This window comes from Diabrotica undecimpunctata, chromosome 1 (genome assembly GCF_040954645.1).
Source record: "Diabrotica undecimpunctata isolate CICGRU chromosome 1, icDiaUnde3, whole genome shotgun sequence".
Taxonomy (NCBI): Eukaryota; Metazoa; Arthropoda; class Insecta; order Coleoptera; family Chrysomelidae; genus Diabrotica; species Diabrotica undecimpunctata.
In genome coordinates this window covers 150,857,522-150,881,171 of record NC_092803.1, presented here as the reverse complement: position 1 = coordinate 150,881,171, position 23,650 = coordinate 150,857,522, and the positions used below count along the sequence as shown (strand labels likewise).

The window sequence follows — 23,650 nt, the reverse complement described above, 5'->3', positions numbered from 1 at the left end:
AAGTCGTCTCTGGTTGATGCCGCGTAGGTGCATGAACTGATGTGAGTGTTAGATTTGTCCTCTTTCCTTTTAGTGTTAAAGAGCACATGCGTTTGTTTATTTGCTTGAATTCTATTATGACCGATTTCAGTTTTCCATTTATTACGAAACCACACCCATATTTAATATCTTTCCTCTTCTTCCCAGAGAAAAAAAAAAGAGAGTTTCTGCCAGGGAGTTTTCTTGCCAGAAAACCAGAGAGTTTTATATATGCAGGCCACCCGAGCCTATTCACCCTATTTCCTGAATAGCCGTTACATCCAGCTTATATTTCTGTAGCTGTTTTATAGCGTATGTGGCGATTCCTAGTCTAGACCAGCTTAGTACGTTCCAAGTACCTAATAGAATATCCTTATTTCGATGCTGATAAGTCTGATCCGTGTTTCCGTGCTGTTCCGAAGCAATAGTATACCATTTTCTGTCACAGTTTGTTCCCTTAGTCAGTTTTAATTCGCGGAGAATACTTTATTTCCTTCCTATCCGAGAACTATGCCGGTGAGGGCATTCTCCTATCCGTCACCTGGGAACACGCCTGATGGAGAAACTGACAAAACTCTCACGACGCTAATGGTTTGGTCATATCTAAAGAAGAGGGGACAATGAAATTAGAAGATGAACGAATATATTAAAATCAAAACCAACAAATTCGAGATTGACCAGGATGATATTAAAAAAGATGAACAGTTTCAATTGAAGGGAAAAGATAAAACAAAAAGCAATGGAACTCAATTACAAATCGAACAAAATCACACAACAACTTGGAGAATGTGATAGAGAAGAAAGTATAGAAAATGAAAACGTATTCCTCTAGAAATTGGATCAGAAAATCACATGAATAGTGTTATGATCCTGTCCTAGGAGTGTCACACATTTGCATACTTATGTACTTTACCTTTAAAAAATAAAAATGATATGAATAGGAAAAGAACTTTTCATTCAAGAGTTACCCACAGACGAACAGACCACAATAAACATATGTCGGGTTTTTAGTAAAATGAAACATGATCAACAGAATACGCTGTAATAAAATCAATAACACCGACAGGATAAAAAAGAGTATTATTCTAAACAAACGTGAAATTATAATGTATAGGCCTTTTCTGTGTAGTAAAATGCAGAGCAGATCGTGACGATACGAAATAGTTGGAAAAGTAAATTTACTCGACAAGTGGATTCCGTTATACAGTATATAAACATTCCATTTAATTTAAAAAAAAATCTATAGGTATATTTCTACTAACCATTTATATAGGTATATCATATTAGTACCGAATATTTCATAATTTTTGTTAGAATTCGAGATTATAATGAAACAGTGGTTAATGTTTACCAATATAACCAATTTTAATAATTCATTTTTTGCTCTCTTTATTATGATATTTGCATTAAATTACGACAACGTCTGTGGGAGGTTGCCAATTTTTGTCGTAAGTTTCAAACATTTTAAATGATCTAATGTACAACTTTTTCACAGTGTGAAACAACACTTTAAAACTAGTTTAGTTAATGTATTGCTTTTATTCAGACAAAATGGCAGTGTTTTCTATTATTGATATAACAAATATTATACAAACGATGTGGAATTAATCTTATATTTGCAAAATGTTAGATTAATTAAAGAATAATTTAAATTTAAAATTCGAAATTGTTGACGTCTATGTCAACAGTCTGACAAGAAGGCAACTTAAATCATGCTTGTTGGTGCAGTAAATGTAGTAACTAAGATGTATGTATGTATCGGTACATTTTTTAAAGAGCTAGCTACTTTGCTTGTACACGTTAGAACTGTATTTTATATAATGTGGTTTTGGGCAGATTCAAATACCAAGTAAAAGTGCGGCAGAATTAATTAAACATAATAATAATAATAATTTCAACATAGTTCAAAAAGCTATAGCAGGGATGAAGAATGGAAAAGCAAGTGGAACAGAGGGAGTAACTACGGAATTAATAAAGAATGGCTCAGAGAAATTACACAGAATGATCACGGTGATATTTAACGAATATATTAATGGACATCCAACACCAGATGAATGGAAAACAGCATATATGACCCCAATATATAAAAAAGGTGACAGGAGAAATTGTAAAAACTATAGAGGGATATCGGTCACAAGCTCAATGAGTCGACTATACGGTCGAATACTACGGGACCTGATAGAGGAAGATTACCAATCGTCTGAAGACGAAGAACAAGGAGGATTTAGAGCAGGTCGTTCATGTACAGATAACATCTTCTGTCTTAAACAAATTATAGAAAAGAAAATTGTGACAAATAGAGAGTTACATATGACTTTTGTAGATCTTGAGAAGGCATATGACACAATCCCGCTAAATAAACTATGGGAAGTCCTGGGCACATCAAACATACATCAAACATTGGTTAGTGCTCTCAAAGATCTATATTATGGTTCAAACTCCCAAATGAAATTCGGAAACCTCTTAGCTGAAAAATTTGCAGTTCCTAAGGGTCTCAGACAAGGATGTTGTATCTCTCCGACTCTATTTAAGATTTATATCTCCGCAGCTCTGGAACAATGGAAAAGGAAAGTCAAAGGAATGGGTATACAATTGAACGATCAGGATTACATATATACTTTACAGTTTGCAGATGATCAGGTGGTGATCTCAAATGACAAAGATGACATGGAATACATGCTTAGAAAACTAATTGAAGAATACTAGAAATTGGGATTAAATATCAATTTAGAAAAGACAAAATACCTCTCAATTGGAGCTGAAGCAGAACAACTCGATATCAATGACAATCAAAAAATAAATCCATGCAACGAATATAAATACCTGGGCGTCATCTTCGACCGTAGTGGAAAAGACGAACGAGAAATAGAACATCGAATTGTACAAGCACGAAGAGCTATAGCATGTTTGAACAGAGTTCTATGGAGTAAAGAAATATCAAAGAAAAGAAAATGAAACATCTATGAGACAATGGTTAAAACTAGCCTACTTTATGGAGCTGAGACATGGAGAATAACCGAAAAATATAAGAAAAAGGTCGAAGCCACGGAAATGGATGCCATCAGAAGATCGATGAGAATATCAAGAGCCGACAGAATACGGAATGAAGTGATAAAACAACAAATGGGTATAGAGGGCACTATAGTTGAGGATATTGAGAGAAAACAGCTCGTATGGTATGGGCATGTGAGCCGAATGGGGGACGAAAGATTGCCTAAAAAAACGATGATGTGGCAACCCCCAGAGAAGAGGAAACGAGGAAGACCACCACAGAGCTGGAACTGGGAGTTAGGAAAGCGATTAGCGCTCGAAATCTGGACGAAGACCTAACTCAAGACAGAATACAGTGGCGTTTGGGAGTCGGACAACGTCGTAAGACGTTATAAAAAACCGAATATATATATATATATATATATATATATATATATATATATATATATATATATATATATATATATATATATATATATATATATATAATAATAAGTAAATAATAAAATGACTTTATTCAATTTTAAAAATATTATTTAAATTTTAAAAATACAGAAAACAAAGTATAAAGCTGCGTCCTAGTCTACGATACCGCCTACTGTACCACCTTTTTTCTTTTATTGTGTCTTGACATATTTTTGTTTATTAATAATATATCTTTACAGAATAAGAACAGATGTACCTTCTGAAACCATGGATACTATCCAAAACAACCATTTCTTAAAAATATCATCATCAGAAAAAGAACCTATAAAACTAAAATTCGGAATAGATCAACTTCTCTCCAATGAAACCCTTCCAAAAGATAATCTTCCTAAAGGAATTACTAAGCCAACTCCGACAATCGCAATTCCATGTTCTGACTGCGTGTCTTCCATTTATCGATGTTGTAAAGTAGGTTCTTCAGGATGTTCGCAGATCAGTGATATTCCGGAGTATTTAGCGGGACACATCTTTGGAACAAGCAGTGCAACAGGTGGTTATACCATGCAACCGATTAGACCATTCCCCACAAGACCAAGTAAGTATTTTGATATGTATTTTCCTTTTATTAGAAAGATATATGTTAATGATAACTGTTATTTTTTTAATGTCTTGTTTGCTGGTTCACCGTGAAAGAAGTTAGAACGAGCTAACACATTCAAACAATTACCCTGAAACTCTTGGTAAAAGGAAAATGAAGAAATCTATAAAAACAATTTGATATTTTTGAGTATGTTTAGCATTCAAGGAAAAATGATGATATATAAGTATACACAAAAACTGAGAAAACTGTTAAAACAATACCTAATAGTAATAACTAACAATGGAAGATAATAATAAATTAACTGATACATTTATGTATCACCCTCAGTAAATATAATATTAATATATTAACTAATAACATAACTTAAAAAGATATGGTTGAGTTTCTTTTTTTCAGTGTATACGAAAGATTAGAAAATTAACGTTTTCCAATGTGCTAATTTCTAATAATAGATCGAAGTATTTTTATTAATTTACAAATTTAAACACCTTGTATAACCAAATAATAGTAGTGTTGAAACGAATTCGGCCGTTCAACAGTTTTATGTACATATAAATCGAGCTATCAAAACACATCCCCAATCTCTGGCAAATGTATTTCACGAACAAATAATAATAAAAAAATTAATCAACGCTCCAACCAATCAATTACCAGTGATGATTAGAGACGATAAAAATTTAAAACATACTATATAATGGCTTGTAAATAAATGTTGGAAACCGTTGATGAGTACCAAATTTTGTAAGGAAGCATAAACAACGTGCTTGATGTATAGTATTATAAACAGATTCACTGCTTTGTTTATAATTTAGAGATTTAAGTATTTTAGTTGTATATACAAGGCTTGCTAAGTGTTTATCTGATGGCAATAGAGAGGAATATATGTATGCTGTGAACCATTTGGTGAGCTTTGATAGATTTTACCGCAGGGTTGGCCTGAAAATATCCGTAGAAGTAGGTAGGTACGTAAGTTCATCGTCATCGTATAATAGATGTTAACAGTCATTAAATGAAAATAATAGACTAGGGAAATAAGCAAAAAAAGTACCCTGTTTGTGACACTGAACCGACCAGACAAACAACAGTTGTTTTGAGTATTATGGACTTCCATAACAAAAAGCTTTATGTTTCCTGCAGTCGATTTTTTTGACTTAATTAATTATTAACAAATTAAGGTCAAAAGATGGTAAATTTTCGCTTTTTTCGTCTATCAGCAAAAAGTTAAGCATTTGAAACAAATTTGAAAATAAGAAACTACAAAATAAGCCAAAAATTTCGGTTTTTTATTAATGTAAATAACTTTTTTTTAAAATAAACTTATGACCTTTATGTTACATACAATGTTGGGTCTTGTAGTGCTTAAAATATGATCAAAATTTCAAGTCGATCGGTCAAATAGTTAAAAAGTTATTTAAGTTGTTTATCCCAAATTAAATTTATTTGCAACAATATAAGTCAGAAAATTATATAGTTATATTAATTATACGGGTAGCATCTAAAAGTAGAAGATTTATTCTATTATTATTATTTAAAAAAATGAGGAATAATAATTTTAAATACTTACTGCAAAATAATTTGGTAAAATTATGTCGATTTTTTGCTTATAAACAATAGCAATAACTTTTTAACCATTCACTCCAAAAAAACTGATGTTTTCATATTTAGACAGCCTGAATTTTTTTACAAATTTAAAAGAAAAAAAAGTTGACTTAGGACAATTTGGGACGAAGTTAGTGCTTTTTTTATAAATTGATAACAGCTTTGTTTATAACAATTAAGAGACCTTATTAGGGTCATCTAAAAGAACATACTCTAAAGATTTATTGTGAAAAATTCGAAAAAGATTGCAGTTTTGGAATCGTTCGAAAAGCTTAAAAAATGTGGTCCTCAAATTGGTCGGCTTCGAAACTAGTGAGAGCGATAGAGGGGAAGGAGCTATTAACTGTACCTCTGTTAATTGTTTATGGATTTCAACGTTTCTTTTTTTTTAATTTGTATGTACTGTTTGAGTACATTACGAAAATGTATTATTTAAATAATTAGATTGTGAAATAAACCATCTAATTTGTTTAACAATTTTTCAAAAATCTCTAATAAAAATTTAAGATTTTTCACAATGAAAAATCATCTCAATGAAAATTTTTCATGGCATCCTATTTATTTATTTATTATTACTTATTTAACTTTTAACACTTAGAATATATATATATATATATATATATATATATATATATATATATCACAAGCATTAAACATTGGAGATCTATTACTTAAAAGGTTAAACTAATTTTCAATATCTGCCTTCACAATGCCAATATTTCAACAAACTGGAACAATGCTACTATTATTTTATTAAATAAAGCAGGAGTCAAAGCAAATTTGAAGAATTACAGACCGATTAGCCTCGTCAGCCATATATATTATGTTGTTTACGCAAATAATAGTTTACGCGAAAACAGTCAGGATTCCGAAAAAGTTACACGGAACTAATGATTATATACAAAGCATAAAAACCCTAATAGAGAAAGTAATGAAATACAATAAACCTCTAGTACTAATATTTGTCGATTTTTACAAAGTCTTTGACACAGTTTTCCCTCGCGATCTTCCGGAATAGGGCCCCTCCTGTAATTGTATCCATTAAAATCGCCATTAAAATACGAGAGATATCAAACTGTTCCAATAAATTTAACCAATCTTTTTTTGTGGCTGCTATGTCTGAAGGTTTGTATACTGAAACGAAAGAAATATTTATATCTGGAATAAATACTACACATACTTCAATGACCCTTAAAAATTTTTGGATTATTACACTTTCTTGATAGTTAATTGTTTGTAAGATATATATGCCAACTTCGCCATATCCGTCATCACGGCATCTTTTAATGAAATTATTATGTCCCTTTATATTAAAATTACTATTAGACTTAAGCCATGTTTCAGAAAGTATGATAATATCAACATGGTTTTTATTGGTAATTTAACAAATTATTTTTATTAGATTGATCTACTATTCCACTGCAAAATACTAATTGGTTTTTAATTGTTTTTTTCTAAGCCATTTTTAAAGTTTAATCAGTAAAATAGTTTTTCACTTGAATCTGATTCACTATATGTTTCTATAGCATCATTTGGATCACTAGGAACAAAGGCACTTTCTACAAAGTCCCTGATATTAGATTCCATGAGAGTATTTGGTGCTAATTGGAATTTTTTTTGAAATTTATTTATAAAGGAGGTAATTAACATTATAGTTTTCACTTTGTAGTCCATAAATTCTTCTCTGTAGGGGTTAGGTATAATGGGTTTAGATTTATATGATTTTTTTACTAGCATCATGTCAGGTACAGAAGAGGAGGTTGGGTTGGGTGTGTTAGTTTAATTGTTTTAATAGTATTGGCTTTAGAAGCTGGTTTTGGTTTTGTTAAAGTAATATTCGACAATGAACTGTCGCCAGAAGTATTCGGTAAAGTTGGAAAATTGTTATCATTGTTTAAACTAGAGAATCGGTTATTCGTAGCCACTTTCGCATATGATGGATTATTATATATATTTTCGGCTTCTTTAAAAGAAATGTTTTCAACTGACATAATTTGTTTTATCCCCTTTTGCTTTGCATATACAGGACAAATACGTGAAATTGAGGGGTGGTCGTTATTATTACATTAAATACACAAATTATTTTCTTTACAATCCTCTTTTGTATGACTCACTTTGACATTTCTCATTGTTTGATTTACATTGTCTAGCTGAGTGGCCATATCTCAGACATTTGAAACACTGTACAACAGGTTGTATGTAAGGTTCAACATGGAAATTGCATAAATTTATTTGTATACATTTTGAAATTTCATTTCCTAAAAATTCTAATATTATTATCATTTGTCTGTTTACCAAAACTACGTTTCCATTAGAGTCTATAATTTTCCTTTCAATACAATAGACACTTGCTACCTGTTGGTTTGATTTGATAGCCGATAATAAATATTCCTTAGAAAAGAAAATATTTACCATACTGACAACTCCTATTAAATAGTTTTTTAATATTACATCGTGGTTAACTAAGCTATTGGCTATTTCTAAGGTATTCAAAATAAGCTTTACCCTATTAACTCCTACCGGTTTTATTTACCGGTATATTTAATACATCTCTTTTTAAAGCTTCATCTTTAAGAAGAAAGTGCCCTATTTTAATTGGAAAAAGTCTCCTTAAATTTTTATTTTTGTTTTCAAAAAACACATAAAATGGTCCATTATCACCTGGTCTATAACTGTTATTAGTTGTACATACCTGTTATCATTATCATTATTATAGTTGCTTTTTTCATCGGGAGGCTTATCGCCTTAGTAACGCCTTAAAAAAATTCAATTATGCTCTCCGTAACAGTTTTTGTAGTACATATATGATAACAAAACATAACTTAAACAGAAACGTAAATGTTCAGGAATGGGAATACCTTTAACAGATAGAACAGTACTGCTAGGACTGCCAGGCGAAAAAGAAGACCTGGAATATATGACACGGAAGCTACAGGAATCATGCGAAGATTGGAAGCTATCTAGAAAAAGCTAGCTTCAAAATTTGTCACATTTTAAAGCGGCTGGTTTTTATGCAGCTGAGCATAGTAAAGCTACTTACTTTATTTTTTATTCAAGTAAAAGTGTTTCATGATTTACAAAATTAAGTTTTTAATTCTTTTTTATTTTTTTGTAACAATGGTTGGTTTAAATTTAAAATAATTACTGTAACATAATGATTAGAGTTTCGTGTTTTCAGCGGTCTCTTCTATTTTTATATAAAATTTATATTTACAAGTGATTTAAAATTAGTAGGTATAGTCATTTCCTTTCGCTCTCTTGACTATTTAAGATCTGTGTATATATTGAATTTTACATAAATCCCACTTATTTCCTAACAGGATACCATCAGTTATCAACAGTAGTAAATTTTGAAGAGTATATTGATTTAATGTAAATAAGTACTGCCGTTACTAATTATAAGGATATTAAAGTTCCTTAGTTTACAGCATTTTAACAGCTAATAATTATATTAACAATAAACAACATTGAGTGACGTTTTAAAGACTAGTCCTACCAAGAATATTTTTTTTAGATTTTCATAGATGTAGTGTTATACGAGACGATTGTAAGAAAGTCCGCTTCATGATTCGGTTTTCCGGCAGGCCCACTTCGATGTGTGTATACTATAAGATTCATGGTTCGAATCCCGAGCTGATAGTTTAAGATAATTTAGATGTGTTTAATAATCATTTTTCTTAAATTGCCCACAACTTAAGAAAAGATATACCTGAATCAAATATGGATTTTTTGAAGAACATCAATGTAAATCCCTCAAAGAGCTTTTTCTTTTCTGAAGTATCATTCAATCACACCCGGGAAATCATAGACAGCTTAAAAAACAAAAAAGTTGTTATATATATATATATATATATATATATATATATATATATATATATATATATATATTATATATATATATATATATATATTATATATATATATATACATATATATATATATATATATATATAATATATATATATATATATATATATATATATAATATATATATATATATATATATATATATATATATATATATATATATATATATATATATATATATATATGGCTTTAATGTTGGTATTATTAAGGTAATGAGAAATGAAAGAATGTTATCATAAGCCCTCTAATAAATCAATGTTTTAAAGAGAATCCATTTCCCTCAGTTGTAAAAAGTAGTATTAGAACACCCATTCTTAAAAAAGGGGAAATTACCGTCCCTGAGACGAAGTAGAGAGGGATCTTAAAACCATGAACATCAGACAGTGGCGAAGGAAAGTATCCGTCAGGGCAGAATGGAAGAACATTGTTAAGCGGGCCAAGACTCACAAATGGTTGTAGCGCCATTGGAAGAAGAAGAAGAAGAACGTCCCTGAGAAGCCTAATAAAAAGCATATAATAGAAAAAAAAACTAAAAACAAATTTCCAAAAAAAAGACTATCATAGATTAGAGATCAATACTAGTATTAGATTTAGGATAAGATTGTATACGAAATAATGAATAATGAATATGTGACTAAAAATTGTGAGAATGGCGAATAAATTCAGTGTCCGCAGTCATATAAACCCAAACAAACAATAACAGGTATAGGCCTATCGCATTGCTTCCAGTCGTCTCTAAAATAGTAGAAAAGGCCATGGCTTTGCGAATCACAAGTTTTTTCGAATGTAACAAATATTTCTTAGGAGTTCTTGGACCCATACTATTTCAAATATATAATAATGACCTTACAAGTATTAAATCAAACGCTACATAAACACTCTTTACCGATAACACCACGGTCTCCCTCGCAGTTCACACACTTAAGAACTCCCTTATGGGTTCCAGTTTTGCACTGTTAGACACCAAAGAGTACACCTGGACCCCAAGCTTCAATGGGATAAAAATGTTGAGTATCTGAGTAAAAACCTATCAAAGAACTTATATGTGCTCAGAAATTTAGCATCGGACGTTTCACACAGCTCTTACGAAGAGCTTATGTCATTTTTCACTCTCATCAATATGACATATGCATCTTGGTCTGGGGCATTCGGCGGGAACACCGATAGTCTTTGGTTTGCAACGTAAGGCTATAAGAGTTCTTGTAGGCCTTGGGTATGTCTATGAGAACCTTATGTTTGATAAAAGGAGCGGGGTGCGCTTTGGGACACATGAAGAGGTGCACGATCATAACACTAGATACATGTGTGATCTTGTGTCCAGCCTACTGGAGGCTAAAGAGGTGTCAAACTAGACCAGGGTATTGGGCAATTAAATTTTATAACAAATTGCTTGATAACTTAAAGGATCTTCTCACGACTTTATTTAAAAGTAAAATTAAGGAAATTTTAATAAAAAATGTATTTTATAGTAGTGCTGAATATCTGAAATTTCAATTTTAAATTATTTTAACTCAAACTGATATGTTTTTTAATGTAATTAGAGTTTAAGATTTTTTACTAGAACTATTATTGTTCTGCTTTTATTTTGACGTGTGTTGGGATACTGGCAAGATTACATCAATAAATGAATTTGAATTAGTGTTAATCGTATAAAGGAGCCCGACACTTTTTTTATGTAAATTTTTCTTACAAATGTATCATTTATTTATTCTTTTGAAAACGGTTGAGATATGCAAATGAAATTTGTTTAGCTTTAAGAGGTAGTTATTGGACATTTTTTCCATACACCTAAGAATTTTATATTTATCATTGGCGTAGATGTGGGTAACGGTCTCAATTTTTTTTAAAGGACAAAATGGTACGACACGGGTATATTGCAAATAAAAAATACTTCTTAAATTCTTCGTTTAATTTGTAACAAAAAATCTTTTATCTTTTTTTTTTTTCATATGAGGCGCCAGAAAGAAAACATCTTAATGCGTACTTTTTACTCTTTAATACATTCTCAAGAACTACGTAATACAATAACAAAACCACAATAATAACAGAAAGTACCACTCTTAACAACCCTCCTTCTTAGACGTTAGAGGTGGTCTAAAAACTGTAGAGATGGAGTAGTATTCCTATCTCCTAAGTTGGATCAAAAATTACAATTTGATATAATTTAATTGGAATAGGCTCAGTAGCCTAAGATATTAGCATGGACAAACAGCGTAACACGAGATTTATATATATATACACATATATATATATATATATATATATATATATATATATATATATATATATATATATATATATATATATATATATATATATATATATAAACTAAGGTACACTCGAAGAGTGGTGGGTTTTTCGGTCAAAGTGGAGAAAGAAAAGACAAAGAAGGTGGCTACTTCATCTATTTATTGAAGACGTTTCGCTTTCTGCTCAGAAAGCATCATCAGTTCATCTAAAAAGAACAATATGAAACCAAACATCCATAGAGAAGTTACAATACTCAATTGTTCTAAATTTACAAATAAAATAAATAAATTCATTACACATTTAAAAAATATAAAGATCATAGATCAACCACTTGCAAAATTTTCACATAATTATGATGGATATGCTCCCAGATTTTATTGTCTACCTAAAATACATAAGCCCACATTGAGCATGAGGCCAATTGTTTCCTCCATTAATTCACCAAACACTAATATTGCGAAATTTTTAACTGACATCTTATCTAAATCTTATAATTATAATAACAACTTACTAATATTGTTGATTCTTTTCATTTTAGTGAATTTATTAATAATTTTGAACTTCCACAAGGCTACATTTTAGTGAGTTTTGATGTGGTATCTCTTTTCACTAATTTACCTCTTTCTAGCGTTATTACCTCCTTAAGAAAGCACTGGAACTCCATCCAACCAAACTGTCCTGTATCCTGGGATGTATTTGCAGAACTTTTACAATTAATATTTGGCACTAATTTTTTGGTCTTCAACGAGAAATATTACCTTCAAATTTTTGGGACACCTATGGGTTCCTCAATCTCTCCCATCCTGGTTAATTATGTACTGGATGATTTAGTATCTGACTGTTTGGGTCTTTTAGAATTCCAAATCCCTTTTATTAAACGGTATGTTGATGACTTATTACTAGCCTTACCTCCAGACAAGATTCAGGCCACCTTGTCTTTATTCAATGAGTTTGATCCTCATTTACAGTTCACTGTTGAACTTGAGGACTCTAACACAAATAGTATTCCCTTCTTAGACATGCGTGTCATTAGAATGGGAGATAACACCCTAACTACAAGTTGGTACAGGAAACCAATGGCCTCTAACAGGTTTCTCAACTACCACTCTTGTCATCCCTTTAAATATAAATTAAACCTTATTAAAGCTTTAAGCTGCAGGCTAAATAGACTGACACATCCGATTAATCGAAGGGAATCCCTTCAATTACTTAAGAATCTTCTGATTGAGAATTCCTATCCATCCTCCGTTATTAATAAATACCTTTTCGTTCAAAGATATGGTTCTTCTTTAAATGACATACCCAATGGTGACCAACTTAGAATAATATCAAATAATTCAATTAACAACACTGTTCTGCCTAATACTGTACTTGAGAATCCAACTACCCATTACTCATCGTTACCTTATTTTCCTCAAGTTACTGAGAAACTCGTTAAACTGTACAAACATAACAACGTACCGGTTAAAATTGCAATTAAGAATTCTAAGACTGTCAGGAATTTGTTTTCTAAAACTAAAACACCTCTGTCCCTTCTGGAACAAGTTAATGTAATATATCATATACCTTGTGCTGAGTGTGACTCATGTTACATCGGTCAGACAGGGAGATCACTGAGAGGGCGTCTTACGACACACCGCAGTGATATTAATTTATCTAACCATACTTGTGCTCTTGCCCAACATGCTATTAACACTAAGCATGAAGTAAACTTTAATGAAGTTAAAATTCTTGGCACTGAACGCTATCTCGTTAAAAGACAGTTTTTAGAAATGTGTTTAATATTAAAACATCCAAATACCCTTAATAAGAGAACCGACATTAGTAATTTGAGCCAAATTTATCACGCATTAATTTTGCAGAATTAGGCTTGATATGTTGTTTACTTAAATTTTGTCCCACAATGGGTTTTTTTAAAAACCCATACACAATAAATAAAAATAAAATAAAATAAATTATTCTTTCCTTATCTTAGATTTATCAACTTACATTTTATTAACTATTTGTTAATATCACTTTTACATAATTAAGTAATTGTTCCTTTTGATAACTTGTTTGATAAAATTTTGAACTGAATTTGATTCATAGAATCTTTTTCATTACGGTCCCAAATGTTTTTGAACCTTTGGACTGTGGAAGTTGTATTAATCTTCACCTGTTGGCTGGCTAACCAGTGACGTCATAATATTATAATATATGATATTTTGGATTGACCTCGCATGCTTTGTTCTTTGTTGACAGATCAACCACTGTAGGGTAAATAGTGATCTTAACCACCTTTACCTAAAGTTAAAATTAAAATCTAATTGATTAAATAAATTGTTGGAAGTGCATTCTCATGATCTTTCTAGTTCTTTACACTTTAAAAAAAACCTTAATGTTTTTTACTTAAGTTTTTATAATAACTTTTTTATATACATGTATGTTTATCAGATGTTCTTTTGCTGTGCTAATTTTGTTAAATTGCCAACTATACCCAGTTTCAATTAATTGTTTTATACAACTTTAACTCTAAATGTCCAGTTTCGTAAGCTTTTTCATATTTTTAACATCATTGACTGCTACATGTCTTTGTAAGGTAACACACTTTATTGTAACTTCTCTATGGATGTTTGGTTTCATATTGTTCTTTTTAGATGAACTGATGATGCTTTCTGAGCAGAAAGCGAAACGTCTTCAATAAATAGATGAAGTAGCCACCTTCTTTGTCTTTTATTTCTCCACTTTGACCGAAAAACCCACCACTCTTCGAGTGTACCTTAGTTTATTTTGGATTGACGGTCGTACTCCTTTTCTCGATATATATATATATATATATATATATATATATATATATATATATATATATATATATATATATATATAAAGAGATATAAAGATATATGATATGTTTTTTATGTTCTTTGAAATTCTTTATATATGTCAATGAATAAAATAATTGACTAAGATAGATGTTACATACTTTTTTCTTCTAAAAAGGCGTTTTCATAGGGGAATTTATTTATGGTTTTATTATATAGTGATTTGCCGATCCTCTTTAATTTTTTTTCTGATTTCAGGTATAATTTAATAATATAACATAGCCTGTATTGGTTTCGTGCATATGTACTTAAATTTTATTAGAATAAAACATTTATTAAGGGTACCTAGTGAATTTTTATATTTCTTTTTCATGATTTCTATGGTCTATCAATTGTTTTGTATCGTTGGTATTGTTTTGAAAAATTATATTATTAAATAATATAACCGTTGCTGTGAGCATTTTACATGTGTAACATTTTACCTTGCCCTCGTACTAGCATCTGTTATTCACTGAGTTTTTATTTTAGAAAACATATGAAAACACAAATACACTTTAAATTTTTCAAGCTTTTACGATGATTTACAGCAAAACGAACGAGGTGTAAGTAAAGGAAGTATATACATCACCTAATTCAGTTCATAAAAACAAATTTTTCCTTTCAACTAATAACGCAAGAACTGAACTTACGCTCAAAATCTTGTTTTCCAATAAATAAACTATCGCTAATGATTTATTTTTTCCACACAACTATATATTAATTATGTTTATGCGCAAGGCCGCTCAGTTTGCAGTTTGTTTAATTTTATACTGCTGTAAATCATAAATTTGGAAAGATTATTAGAAAAGCTTTAAAAAAAGCCATAGAGATAGATATTACGAAAAAATAAGAAGCTATAAATAAATTATTCTTTTTTTATCCACATTATATCGGACAATGTCTGAAAGGTTGAACAATTTGATCACGCGCGTACCTACATGATTTTTTTTGAGACATTTATGTAAAAAATACATGTGATTGACCGATTGACAGATGGGTCCTAAAAACAACATATTAATGGACAAACTAGAATATTTGTACAATTAACTTACACAACACGCATTATCCAAGTCCAACTTAATTTTACTATCACTGTTCACATTTTTTTTTTCTGACAAGAGATCAATACACGCTAGTGTTAACACCTTTTCGGCAACAAAATACGACTTGTGTGTGTTTTTTAAGACCACGCCTAAATATCGCCAAAACATTGTAAAATTTTTTTCTTCATAAAGATCATCAAGTATTCTATTGCTCGATGGTAGACTTGTACTGATTCCTCTTGAAACTTTAGTTTAAAGTTACTTGTCAAGTTCTTTATAACCTGATTTGTTTTGAAGTCAAAAAATAAATCTTATTTTCGTCTCTTTAACCTGTCCCTTTAATGACACATAATTTCATATACATCTGTGATAACCAAATAAGACTGCTCAAGTGCTTTAATTGAAGACTGGAAAATGAAAAGCACATAATGGACGTAGGTACTAAATGTAGCATTCAGCAAAAGTTGGATAATCTGCAAGTTGGTCTTCTTGGTCTTCTATAAACTTCCGTATGATGCAATCGCACTTGTTTCAATAAATATGTTTTTATTGAATTCCAATTCAATAATAAGCTCTCGATAGCTAGGAAAAGGTTTAACCATCGTATGGGTATGTGTCTCAATACTTGATTATACTCCTGTTGAACAAACTCAGGCACTTTTTAAGGTTAGTATTATTGGCGCTGCAACTAAAATAATTAAAAACCTTTAGTACCAAAATCTCGACAACATAACTTACAAAATACATTACCAAAAAGTAAAATAATTAGGGAGTATTTTGCTGCAATACGTAATATATGGCAGATACAATTACCTTGATTATACCAAATATTACTTGGTTTTATTTCTGGAATTTTTTTGTAAATAGAGCTATGTTTTCCATAACTGACAGAGGCATTCTTCTTCTTCAAGTTTCATCTTCTATGGAAGGTTAGAAATCATCATGGTTATGAGGTCCTTCTTGACTGTCGATCTAAATAGTTCTGCACTATTGCATTCAAACCGCTCCTCTCAAGTTCTTAAGTTACAATATTCTTTGTCTTTCTACATTTCGCTTTCCTCGAATTTTGCCTTGCATAATAAGTTGCAATGATGAGTATTTTGGCCCTCTCATTACACGTCCTTAATACTAAACTTTTCTTCTTTTGATAGTCAACAATATTTGACATTCTTTGAATTCTATGATATTTCTAGGATTCTTCTATAACACCAAAGTTCAAAGGCGGTTAACTTATTCAGATATGTTATTTATATATATATATATATATATATATATATATATATATATATATCTATATATATATATATCTATATCTATATCTCAATGTCCATGCTTCCAAGCCATAAAGAAGAGTAGTGAATACGTAACACCGAAGCTTCCTTAGGTAAAGTCCTTAGATCCAGACAACAAAGAAACTTTTTAAGTTTAACGAATGATGCACGTGCTAATTTAATGTTCCTAAGTATTTTTCTGAGTCCACACTCTCAATTACAGTATTTTTTTCTATCAATTGGATGTTTGCATCTGCTGGTTTAGTCATGATCACGCATTTAGTTTTCTTCAAATTCATCCTTAGTCCGTATTCATGGCAGCATTCATTAAGAAGTTGCATTACGTAAATCATTGTTGTTATCCGTCATTATTATTGTATCGTCTGCAAAACGCAAGTTATTCAAAACTTCGCCATTGATAGATATACCTTTTATTGAATATGAGAGAGCTTCTTTAAATACCGCTTCACTGTAGACATTGAAGAGTAGTGGTGAGAGAACGCAACCCTGGCGGACGACTCCTCTCTGTATTTTTATGTTTCGGTTGTTCTGGTTGTCAAATATCTTACCTTGGCAGTTTGATTCCAATATAGATTAGAAATTTTCATATCACGACTGTCAATATTTTTGCTTTTATAAATAAACTAATGTAAAAATAATAAAGCAACATCCCATCGTTCTCATGGGATCTCCCAACTTTAAATCTCTTGCGCAGAGCACTATTCTCATTTTGCTGAAATTTGCTGTATCCATTTCTATTCTGATTTTGATTTCCTGGAAGTAATTATTTGTGGAGTTAATCATTGTTTTAAGATATTGATTTTTGTCCACTCATTCGACAGTGGTTCCGTTTATGAGAAGATTCTCGTTATTTATTTGCGTTTTCAATATTCTGATAAATGTTGTCTTCTTGACGTTCATTATTGGACCGTATTCTTTTCCATACTCCGCTACTTTGGTCACCAGTCTCTGAAGATCGTCAATATTTTCAGCTAATATGACAGCGTCCATCCGCATATCTAATGTTGTTAATGGGAACTTCATTTACCTTTATTTCAGTTGTTTTACGATCAAGATCTTTTTTTCAGAATCTCTGCTGAGTAGGTATTAAAAATAGTTGGCGACAATATGCATCCCTGTCTTACCCCACGTCTTGATTTCTATTTTTTTTGACAGCTGTTTGTTAACACGTACTTTTGCTCGCTACTTATAGTATAATTTCGATATTATTTTCAGGTCATTCCAGTCTATCTTCTTTGATTTCAGGACAATCATTAATTGTTCATGTCGTACCTTATCGAATGCTTTATTATTGTCAATAAAACAATCACTATTTGAATTGGGAATAAGCCACAATTTAAGTTAAAAACAAGTTTATTTTTCGATTTCCAATGTGAAAACCGGTTTCAAAATACAAAAAATTAATAAATTAAACATTTTGTTACTTGGTGAAAAATTGGTAAAATAATTTAATTTCATCTGCCTCATTCATATTGACAATTTAGATATATATTATTTATATTTTAAAGTAGACGACTGTAAAAGATTATTGCCAATATTGTTGAATTGCGTTCCTGGGACGACTTAACTTGTAAGATAGTTAATTCGATTCCATGAAATCAACTTTAACTTGAGAATACTCTTCAGAAAAATTATAGATTGTGATTCGTCTTTAAAAAGACAACCACATGCAATGATGACAATAAAATTCTTCTGTTAGTGATTACATAGTAAATCATAAGGAAAAAAACCTCATAATATTATTCTGAAATGATAAGTATTTGGTCCTACATTTAGTTTGGCAAATAAATAAATTTATCTAAAACTACACCTAACAAGGAATAAGAAATAACAAAAAATTAGCTTTATAAAATACCTTGTGACTGCGATCATTTTTGATTTGGGTGCAACATCAAGACCATTAAATGTTAGAAAAAGTGAACATCAATCTTATATTCAAAATAGAGAATCTGATAGATAGGTAAAAAGAAAAAAATAATAGAAACAGCTCTAATTATGCTAAATGAGACTAATCCCGTCACAAATTTCTCGGCAGATTGCAGTAGAATCTGGTTACCCATATTAAAATAGGAAATAAATAAAAAGAAAATAACACTATTAGTAAGTGAATAGCATATCGAGGATAGTACATAATTTATGTTTTTGAATGACATACATATAAAATCAGAGTTTGGGGTTTATTGAGTGTAAATTAATGAAAGACCAAATACTGACCATGTCGGGATAGTATTATGATCTTCATCCGAAGCTTGAAACTCGAATTGTGTATCATTATTGTCTATGTCCAGTTTGTTACATATTTGGTTATATGTGACTTTTAGTAGCAATTTTAGCACATGGGACAGCGAGTTAATGGTAAGATAATCGCCGCATTCTTTTGCCTTTTTCTTTGATTCTACCTACTTTGATTCAAAAGTGTCACTAATGTTTAGCGAAAATAGACTACATCTGACCTGCATGGATAATCTACAAGACATCTATAAGACCTATCGTATAACGTAAAAATTAGTCCGGAAACATCAAAAACCAAAAGCTGATAATCTTAAACAGGGTAAAAAGCGGAAGCATAAAGTGTATATGCAAGATAGTAGACACCACTAACTGATTATCAAAAATAAAAAAGAGTTCTTATGATAAATATCATAACAGATTGAAAGTCAATGTAAAAAAACAACAAAAAATCCTTTTTCTTTATTTGATTCAAACCATAATGTTATTAACTAAAAAAAATTGCAGACTAATTTGCATTCCTTTCGACTCAATAAATTTATACAATTTATTTACTAAAAAAAGCTTTCAGAATAGTTATTTCAAAACATAGCAGGGCATTTCGCCTAAATGTTAATATCATGACTTGTTCTAGAAAATATTATATATTTTTTAAATAATTGTAGTATAATATTAAACCAAAATTACATTTATTTCTGCTCACTTGATAAAATTGAATACACATAAAAATCTAATTTCCAAATGAAAGTTATCGAATTCAGCGTTTTCTATTTCACTGAATAATGTTAATACGTATGAGAATTGAAGGTCACTTTAATATTTTACCTTTATTTTTTGGTTTGTAATATTCAAATGTACTATTCCGTTATGATAAATTGGTGGAAAAAGTAAATCGATTTTTCCTTCATTAGTTATGCGAGTCAGATATTCGTACGTCGTAATTTTGTCCTTAGAGTATCTTCTCCGTTTCTCATTTACAAGCAGGATTTTACTTTGATTTATGTACTTATTTATTTATTTAATTCAAGGCTCCTTAAAGGTTTAAAATTATAAACAAGATTTTTATTATCTCTTTTCATTTTTTTATATTTTGTTTGTTCTATCCATCGTTTTTATATTTTCTAAATACCATTTATCCTTATTACGCAATCTGTAATGCCATAGCCTTGGTGTTCTCTTCCGATTGCTGACTGATTTGCGTCACTAGAATAGATTAGGCATTTTTCTATTTTCGATTCTTATAAGGTTATTATGCTTATGTGGTCAGACGTTTATTAACTCGCTCCCAAGATTAAAATTTACAATTTGGTTATTCTATGGAATAAACATATAAATCTCCCATTTGGAAATTCTCTTGTTTCTTCTGTATCTAATCTTGATTTACCGGCCGCTCTCATCCAATAACTAATTTCTGTTGCTTCCAAAGTCTTTATGGCTTTCTCTTCTAGTGGCAATATTTCGCTTCCATATATAACAGTGCTTTTGACAATGCTATTATAGATTCTCTGTTTATCTTCCATCGAAATAGTTTTATCCCACAGTATGCTGTTCAATTGCCGAGCCGAATGACTTGTTTGTATTCACTGGTTACTTCTGCGTTTAATCTGTTCATCCAAATTGCCATCATTGGTTATGCATACCTAGTGAATGCCAAGATATTTATAAATTTTACAGTGATTTATTTGTTGGTGTTGCTCTTCTAAAATTAGATTTTATTGTTGTCCTCCTATACGCATATACTCTATTTTTTTGACATTACACCTAAAACCCATTTCTGATATTTCTAAATAAGTTTGCGTGTCATATATTCCAAATCTTCTTAGTCCTGAGCCAAGACTATGTCATCGTCTGCAACGTATAGTGTGTACAATGTGGTGTCGTTTAGAGTGGATTCCCATACCACAACATTTTCTTCTTGCCTTTCTTTATTTTTGTTTGTTTTGAAGTTATACTTCTATACGCCCGTTCGGCGTTGGAAATTTGTACGGGAGTGAATTGGCAAAACTATTAAATTTGTAAGATATAGGTAAGAGGGAGACAGCAGATATATTTTCTCTCTCTTTCTCTCTCGAGAAAAAAAATGTTCCTTTTGTAAATATATTTAATATTTATTAATATTATTATTATTATTTTATATTAATTCGGTAGATATATACATTTGGCCAAAGTCTTTTGCAAATAAATATTCTTCCTGGAACTTCTATGATCCGTAATAACCTTTCCATTTTTGGAATACAATAAATAAATAAACACAAAAACAAAACACAACCAAAAAACTGACATAATGTTCTTGACAAATAATGATATTGATTAGCCACCTTATTACTTAAGGTTTCTGGTCGAATGAGTTGAGGCGCGGTATTTAGAAACAGAAGTCGCCAGTTCGATCCCAATAAGGGAATATATTTTTTTTAATTATTATGTTCTGATTTTTGTGTTTTTTTGTTTTAAAAATCAAAAAATTGAGAAATCATAATATATTTTTTAATATGGTTTCTCTAATTTTATACATTATTTAATTTTCCAAATTATTTTATTTATCATTAAATATTTAGTACATATAGTTAGTCATGGGCGTAGAAATAAAAGGGACAAATATAATTATTGTTATTTTAAATTTGTTTTTTGTATATGTTTATATGCATGACATAAATTTCAAAAAAGGTCGATTTTATTTTTAAATTATGATTTTTGGCATATATAAGATACTAGTGACGTTATCTATCTGGGTAGAAAGAGTTATTCTTTCACCGAGAGTTAATTTAATAAGATTTTCACAATTTAGTGGGGATTTTGAAACGGTGCCACAAAGAATAAAAAAATCCAGGGACCTAATGATTTATACAAGTGCTTTCAAATAATATAATAATGTCTCCATGGTCCTATTTAAAAGTATCTTACAAAATGGCGCCAAGACGCTATTATTAAACTGAGGCTTAGTTCAGTTACCGAAAAATTTAGTAATTCAATTTTTAAGGTTCAGAAAAGAGTTGTTTGGGTGGGACTTATTTCGTTTTTGAAGTTATACTTCTATACGCGCGTTCGACGTTAGAAATTTGTATGGGAGTGAATCGGCAAAATCATTATATATGTAAGATATAGGTAAGAGAGAGACAGAATATATATTTTTCCCTCTCTCTTTCTCTCTTGAGAATAAAAATGTTTTTTTTTTAAATATATTTAATATTTATTAATATTATTATTATTATTTTATTAATATTATTATCATGGTAAATTAAACATATGCGTAAGTAAGTTATGCATATTGTTATTTTTAAGTACTTGTTGCATTTTAATTTGTACTGTATTATTATATTGAATGATGTTACAGTGTATTGTATTATATTTTTATATTAATAACAAAATAAACTGCAATGAATTGTACTGCAGAGTATGTGTAAAAAAATTTTTTACATTCAACTCCTTTCATACATATATGAAAATAAAAATATACCTTTTTATTAAAATATTGATTCAATCCTTCATTTACTATACTCCTATTACAGGTCAAATGTTGTTTATATACAGCAAACGATGCACCGTATATACTATATCTATATACCTAATTATGTTTCTCTTTCTGCTCTCTCTTATCTATATCATTACATATGTAATGATTGTGCAGATTGACTCCCATATAAATTTGTAACGGCGAACGCAAGCATAGAAGTATAACTTCTACCGGCAGTCCCACTGGACTGCCACACCCGTTTTTTTATAGAGTTCTTGCATTATCTTGATAAAAGTTACGATTATGTTTGTTTATTCTAAAGCTTCCCATAGTTTTTGTTAAGGCAACCTGTCGTATTCTTTTTGAAGATTTACGAATAAATGGTATATTGCGTGGTTTCGTGTCGTTATTGTTTCTATAAGTTGTGGAATCGTAAAGATATGGTCAATAGTGGATCTACCTGCTCTGAGGCCAGCCTGTTCTTCGACCTCCATTCCATATCACTGTATTCTGCCCTCTATTTTTTTTATTATTTGTCCGTAAACTCTCGAGATCGTACCTAACACTGGTATTCCTCGGTAGTTGTCATATCTGTCTTTAGCTCCCTTTATGGAGCAAAAGTGATTTATTCATACATATGCGGAAACTACTGTCCTTTCCACAATTTAACATCTGTATCTTGAAACAATAAATTGTTATGTTTGGTTGCTTGTTTTCTTTGTATGTTAAATGTGGGCTTTGAAACAACAAAATACACACATTGCAGATGTGGCTTTAAAGTCCATGAAAAATGAAAACTTCTGGTTACTAACAAACCAACGGAAACAACCTCAAACATATAGCCATCGTCAACTATAACAATTTCTAGCAACTCGTTGTTAGAAATTTCTTTATATGGTGGCAGCGATATTAAAATTATACCTTGACAATTGCTTAAGAGACTGTTAGTAGTTCCAAGCTGTTGTTATCAAACAAGTTTTAGAATTAATAATATGGCTTCAATGATAAATATCTGGCCATATAGTTTCACTTATTTCCAGAAT

General features: G+C 30.4%; 1 protein-coding gene across 4 annotated transcripts in view; it reads left to right on the top strand.

The window, feature by feature from the left end:
- The window catches only part of H2.0 (Homeodomain protein 2.0), a 160,288-nt gene that overhangs the window by 17,620 nt on the left and 119,018 nt on the right, over positions 1–23,650 (top strand). For all 4 annotated transcript variants that reach the window (XM_072520219.1, XM_072520217.1, XM_072520218.1 and 1 more), the window contains exon 2: positions 3,675–4,030. In XM_072520219.1, the coding sequence (XP_072376320.1) occupies positions 3,703–4,030 (328 nt within the window). In that variant the 5' untranslated portion in view covers positions 3,675–3,702. The remainder of the gene's footprint in view (positions 1–3,674; positions 4,031–23,650) is intronic.